At 41.7% G+C, this 6995-nt stretch overlaps 1 protein-coding gene across 1 annotated transcript in view; it reads right to left on the minus strand.

Moving 5' to 3' along the window:
- Positions 1 to 599: 599 nt before the first annotated feature.
- C3H11orf1 (chromosome 3 C11orf1 homolog) overlaps positions 600 to 6995 on the minus strand; it is an 8913-nt gene continuing 2517 nt past the window's right edge. Inside the window, exon 3 of the mRNA XM_042054718.1 lies at positions 600 to 788. Coding sequence (XP_041910652.1) covers positions 600 to 788 — 189 coding nt within the window. The remainder of the gene's footprint in view (positions 789 to 6995) is intronic.

Consider the following 6995-nt stretch of genomic DNA (forward strand, 5'->3'; position numbering starts at 1 on the left):
CTCTTCCGGCCTGCAGACATACATGTAGGCAGAATATTGTATACGTAATAAATAAATAAATAAATAAATAAATAAAATATTTTAAAAAAATAAAATAAACCTCTTAGGTGTAGGGCAAAGTATTCACAACCCTGCCTCCCTCCACTTTGGCTTTTTCTTTTCTTTTTAAAAGATACTTCATTTAAATTCATTTTATGTGCATTGGTGTGAAGGTATCAGACTCCCTGGAACTGGACCATTCTTAGCTATTATGTGGGCGCTGGGAGTTGAACCCCGGTCCTGTGGAAGAGCAGCCAGTGTTCTTAACTGCTAAGTCATCTCTCCAGGCCCCCTGACTTTTTTTTTTTTTGGCTTTTTCAAGACAGGGTTTCTCTGTGTCGCCCTGGATCTCCTGTAACTCACTTTGTAGACCAGGCTAGCCTCAAATTCAGAGATCTGCCTACCTATGTCTCCAGCATGCAGATATGAAAAGGCATGAGACACCATGCCCAGTCAAGTTTCAAGTCTCTAGGGGTTAAAAGTGATACTTTGCTAAAAAAATAAAATCAAAAAACCAGATGAACAAAAAAATAAATAACAACAAAAAACCCCATACCTCCCTAATAATCTAATAATCTGACATAGCATGATCTACTCAGAAAACCCTCTTCTTTAAAGTCATATTCAATTTCTGTGTCTGTACAGCAATCAGTATTGGCTGCATGCAGAAATGCTATTATTCCTTTTTGGTCTAGCCAATGGCAAGGTTTGTTCCAGTGTTTGTTACACCTTTCCAAGCCATGTGCGCCCTGCAACAGAAACCAAGCTCAGTCACAGGTAGTTCAAATAAAGCAGAGAAATTACTTTTGTCTTCAGTGATTGGCTTGAAAGGGCTCTGACTCAATTCTAGTAACAGAGACAGTAGGGAGGTCTACTTGAAATGCTCCCAGGAAGTATTTTTAAACTCTGAAAGAGTGCCGAGGGGCTACCTCAGTGGTAGCGTTCTTGTTTAGTGTGTGTGATGGTGTGATCTCCTAGTTCCCATCCTTTTGACAAAATAAAAAGTTTGCAAAAATAAAAACAGAACACTAAGAAGAGTTGAGATGCAGGAAAGGTGGAGGTAGGAGAGGGGTGTTTGTGTGTCTGTGTGTGTTTGGGGATGGGGAGAGAGGAAGGAGTCTCTGGGAAGAATGCTTACTTCAAATGTAGAAGAAATTTACTGTAAAATTCTTTGTCTTTGTTTATGTGTGTGTGTGTGTGTGCGCGCGCGTGTGTGTTCATGTGTGTGTGTGTAGGTCAGAGGTTGATGGTGTTGTCTCAGTTGTTCACGTAATTTTTGCTTGTGTATGTGTCTGTGTGTTCATGTGAACATTTGTGTACATAAATGAGAGTATGTGTATGCCACAGTGCTGGTGTGTGTGTGTCAGTCAGAGATAAACCTCAGGTCCTTGCTTTCTGCCTTGTTTGAGATGAGTTCCTTCCTTTTTCCACTGTGCGCTCCAGGTTGGCTAGCCTTCTAGCTTCCTGGCATTCTCCTGTCCCTGCCTCACTTTTACTATGGGACCTCCAGGATCATGCATGTGTGCTGCGCTTGCCTTTACATGGGTTCTGAGCATTAGAACTCAGGTTGTGCACATTAAATGCTTTATCCACGGATCACTGAACTGTCTCCCCAACCTAAACCTGGTCTTTCTTGGACCAACGCCTCTCACCAAACCTTTATCTCAGACAGTAGTCTGGACTGGCTGGCCAGCAAGCGCTGGGGATATTCCTTTCTCCTCCTCTCCAGTGTGGAGATGTACAATGCTGTCTTTATTATTATTATTTTTTTAAGGTAGGTGCTGGGGACTTAACTTAGTGAAGCAAACACTTTACTGAATAAACCCTTGACTAAAATTTTAAGGCAGAATTGCTGATTCTATATACAAATGATTTACTCATTTAAATTGTAGAGTGTACTCTCAATAATACATCCATAGACCTGAACATCTATCCCTAAAGTCAATTTTAGATTTTACTAAGTAAGATCTTATATCCCTCAGCTCTAGGTAACCATGTATCTATTTTTACTGATTTGTTTATTTTGGATACCTCCTAAAAATGTAATCATTAATATATAGCCCTTTGTGACTATATTCATTTTAAATTTTAGATAGATAGATAGATAGATAGATAGATAGATAGATAGATAGATAGATGATAGATAAAAAGATAGATAATTTGTTGCTGCTTTGCTCTTGTTGCTGTGGTTTTTGAGAAAGGGTTTCTCTGTGTAGTCCTGGCATCCTAGAATTTGCTCTTAGACTTGGCTGTGCTCAACTCAGAAAGAAACCTGCCTCTGCTTCTGCCTCTTGAGTGCTGAGATTAAAGGCATGTGTCACCACACATGGTTGAGATTTTAAATATATTTTATTTTATGTGTCTGTTTACCTGAATATATGTCTTCTAGGCACCACATGTACGCAGTGCCCATGGAGGCCAGAAAAGGGTACTGGATCCTCTGGGAGCTGCAAAGTGGGTGCTGGGAATTGAATCTGGGCTGTCTGGAAGAGCAGCCAGTGCTTTTAATGGTTGAGACACCTCTTCAGCTCCTAGATCTTTTTTTTTTTTAACCGGACATAACATTTTCAAGGTTTAGCCATGCTGTTGCCTACATTATATTTTTCCTTTTAATGACAAATTTTACTGAATAGATATGCCATATTTTATTCATCCTTCATCAGCTGCTGGACTTTTTTATTCAACATACATTATTTATCCAGTTGCTGTTTCTACTGTTCAATTATGGAGATTGCTGCCATTAACATATAGTTATCATTTTATAATTGTTTCTAACTCCTTGTAGCATAAATGTAAGTGGACTTTCTGGTCATAAGATTACTCTACGTTAACTTTTTAAAAGCTGTGTGTGTGTTCAAGCATATGCAAAGTTTTTTTTAAAAAATACATTTAGCTTTCTGAGGAACTGCCAATTCTTTTCCACAGCAACTGTATCATTCTACATTTTTATTAGCAGTATATGTAAGTTCTAATTTCTCCATTTCTGCACCAGTACTTGCTTTTTCTTTTCTTTCTTTTTGGTCTTTTTCTTTTCTTCTTTCTATCTTCCTTTCTTCCTTTCTTTTTTTTTTTTGAGACAGGGTTTTTCTGTGTAGCCCTAGCTGTCCTGGAACTTGTTCTGTAGACCAGGTTGGCCTTGAACTCACAAAGAACACCTGCCTCTGTCCTCCCCTCCCCCGGAGTGCTGGGATTAAAGGAAAGGCATGTGCCTCCACGACCTGGTGCTTTTTCTTTTTGTTATAATTATATAATGAGGTGTCTGGCAGTTCATAACTGCTTTTGCTTTGGTTTTCGAGCTGGAGGTAGAACCAATGGCAGGTTAAGCACTCACTTTAACCCTGAGTTGTAACCCTTGTCTCTTGCTCATTCTCAATGGCTTAGAAGCTGGCAAGGTGAGCATGGGAGGAGCATGGCTTTAGGAAGAGAAGAGCATGGAGTGTTCGGGTATTTTGGTCCAGTTGGAGAGCTAGGTGTAAGAAAGGAGTGTGGGAAAAGAAGCAATGGGAAAGGGCTCTGCCAACGCTTTGGAGTTTACCTGGAAGGCAACAGAAGCCAATGAGGGAACGAAATCAAGCGAGTGGAACGAACAACCTAGTATTTTCACTTTTACTACAATGAAATACAGAGATGGAGGAGTAGATAGGAAACGGGAAGTGGGGGCATCAGAAAGAATTTCAGCAAACTAAAGTGGGGAATGTGGCAAAGACAACACAGATGTCAAAGACGCGAACGCAGATCACAAGGACATAAAGTGAACAGGGCATAGATCTATCTGGATGGGAAAGAAAACCCTAAAACAATTCCTTACTCTGTATTTTTGACAACAGCATGGCGGGCTTATTGTGTAATACACAATATTAAAAATTAGAAAGTGATTAATATATATAAAGAGCTATGAAACTCACCAAGATATATGGGAGGGAGAAATTTTCAAGACATAGCATTATGAGTCGTTTAGGTATGTAGTGTCTTTGGGAGTTCAAATGAAGACATTCAGAAAGAGCTGAGTACTTAGATATACCGCTCTCGGGATGCGTTTGGGATGGAAGCGTACACTGAGAATATGGGCGTGGGTCGGTGAGATGGCTCAGTGAGAAAGGTGCTTGCTGCCAAGCATGAGGACCTGAGTCCCATCCCTGAGACCCACCTGGTGGAAGAAGAAAACCAACTCCCACAGGTTGTCTTCTGACCCGCATTAGTACACTGTGGCACACATTTGTGTGAAAACACACACACAAGAAATGTAATTAAAAATTACGATAGAAATCTGCAAGTATGTAATATCAGTTAAAGGCAGCGTGGTTGATAGCTATCACCTGGGAGTAGCACACAGCGTGGAAAAAGGACAAACAAGAGAATGGTTGGGAAGGAAACCTTAAAGGACCTATGGAGAAAGGTCAGCTCATAAAACCACCCGAGAAGCAATCAGAGAAATGGGAAGAAACAGCTTGCTACAGAGTCGTGGAAACCAAGAGAATATGGCCAGGAAACAGATGAGTGGTCACCGGAAGCTGAGGAGCCTGCTAACACAAAGGGCCTTAGAAACAGGGATTCAGGGACATGACTGGAGGAAGAATAGAGTTGAAGGGCTCGGTTTGCCATTGACAACGCTGCTCTGGCTAAATGAGAAGACAGCTTAAAACGACATGGAGGGGGGAGACCAGTGATCGAAGCAAGAGGCCAAATGCAGAGTAAGAAAGTCAAGTGACAATCAGCCAGATGCCACTGGGTTTGACAGAACCTCCACTTTCATGGATACCATTTCAGGGCACCATAAGTCAAGAGAAAGATTATTGACAAGAAAGGAAAGGGATTTCCTTATACTCATAAATGTCAGGTACAGTGAAAATCTAGAATAAGTGTTACGTTTGCCCAAGAGAATTTAAATACATTCCGGTTGATATGCTGAGCAAGATGAGGGGGCCGCGACCACACCTGATACTGGACTCTGCTCTCCAGACTCTGACCAACGTCACACTAGAACGGACGTAAAAGTTGCAAAGTTAGAGACAGAACTGTCATTTACAAAGATATGATCTGTCAAAACAAAGACACGGACGCCAGAAAAACGGAGTTCAACGGAGTCTGCAAGATAAAAATCTATGTATAAAGTTCTCCATTCCTGTGCTGCTAGGAACATCCCCGAAGTCAGTCTGACATACCCTGTCCTTACTGAGTAACCCCTGCTCAGGACTGTGATAAGAAAAACAACTTCCCTAGTACAGAGAATATTAAATGTTTTGACTGTATTTTGGAAACTATCTCAGGAGTACAGTTTCATCTCAATAATTTCTGCGTCTATCCAAAAAATAATAAGGGAGAGACAGCCAGTTGTTAACTCCTCCTCTGAGAGCACTGAGGGTTCTCAATTCCCCTTTTAGATCACCCCACTAGTGGCCTGCAATCACAGTTGTTTGATTAGACCTCGTTGTGTACTGTGGGGATTGGCTGGGGCTGCTTGGAGACAGTCTAATGATATATGTGCTGTCACCTGAGTATCAAGGAGATGGTGCACCTTGTTTCTGACACCTTGACAGGTATTGAAAATACAGATGAAACAGAGAAATCCCACCATACATAAATTTACCCAAAGAAGTCCTGAAGAAAGAGTATCTATATAAACACATCGCTGGAGTTAGGGGATTGAACCAGAAACCAACATATTACAATAAAGAAAAGCCTCCCTACATTTACCAACCCGAGCTGCTCATGGTTCTCTTCCACTCTACCCACCCACCGCTTCGCAGACCTCCCTCAGATCAGCAGCTCACGCCAGCATCTTTCTGAGCCACTGAGACCCAGGGTTAGGCTGCTATTCCTTGATCTACTAGGTTCAGCATGCTTAGCTTTGTTTGATTAATAGATTCCCTCGGTGCTCTCGGAGGAGTTAACTGGCTGTCTCTCCCTTATTGTTTTTTTGGATAGATGCAGAAACTATTGAGATGAAACTGTACTCCTGAGATAGGTTCCAAAATACAGTCAACACACTCCATATTGTCTGTAGTAGGGGAGTTGTTTCCCACAGTCCTCAGCAGGGGTTACTCAGGAAGGATAGGCTATGACTGACTGACTTCAGGAATGTTCCTGGCAACGTAGAAGCTGTCAGGTTTTTCGTACTTGCCCCTGACGGAAAGCAGAGAAGAATGTTTACACATTTAAAAGACATACTTTTTCTTTTTAAAGATAGGATCATACAGGAGCTGGAGAGATGGCTCAGTGGTTAAGAGCACTGGCTGTTCTTTCAGAGGTCCCCTGTTCAATTCCCAGCAAGCACAAGGTAGCTCAGAATCACCTGTAATAGATCTGGTGCCCTCTTCTGGTTAGAAGGTGTATATACAGATAGCGCACCATAAACATAAAATAAATACTTCTTCAAAAAACCCAAAGTGAGGATCACACTCTGTAGTCTAGGCTCGCCTGGAATCCACTATGTAACCCCCACTGGCAGGCCTCAAACTGCCAGGTGTGCTCTTGCTTCAGCCTCCTGAGTGTTCTTAGGTGGGCTTTGTTTTTCCTCTCCCTGCTGCACTCTGGTACTGGGGTTCAAACTCGGGGTCCTAAGCATGCTGGACAAGCACCTTACAAAGGAGCCACAGCCTTATGTATAGAGAGCTGAGGCTGGCCTTGAGCACGGTGTCTGTCGCAGCCTCTCAAAGGCTGGAGAGTTAGACATGCTACCACACCTGTTCCTAAGAGTGAAGCCAGAGCTGGAGAAGTGTGTCAGTCGGTAGAGTGCTTGCCTAGCAGGCTTGAAACCCTTTGATTGTTTAAGCAAATTATTTTTTGAAATTATAATTGCATCATTTCCCCCTTCCCTTCCTCCAAATCTTCCCAGATACCCCTTCTTGTTCTCTCTCTTTTTTTCTTTCTTTTTCCTTCTTTTTCTTTTTCTTTCTTTCTTTCTTTCTTTCTTTACTTTCTTCTTTCTTCTCCATTATTCTTCTTTCTTCTTTCTT

Source organism: Arvicola amphibius, chromosome 3 (genome assembly GCF_903992535.2).
Source record: "Arvicola amphibius chromosome 3, mArvAmp1.2, whole genome shotgun sequence".
NCBI classification, from domain to species: Eukaryota; Metazoa; Chordata; class Mammalia; order Rodentia; family Cricetidae; genus Arvicola; species Arvicola amphibius.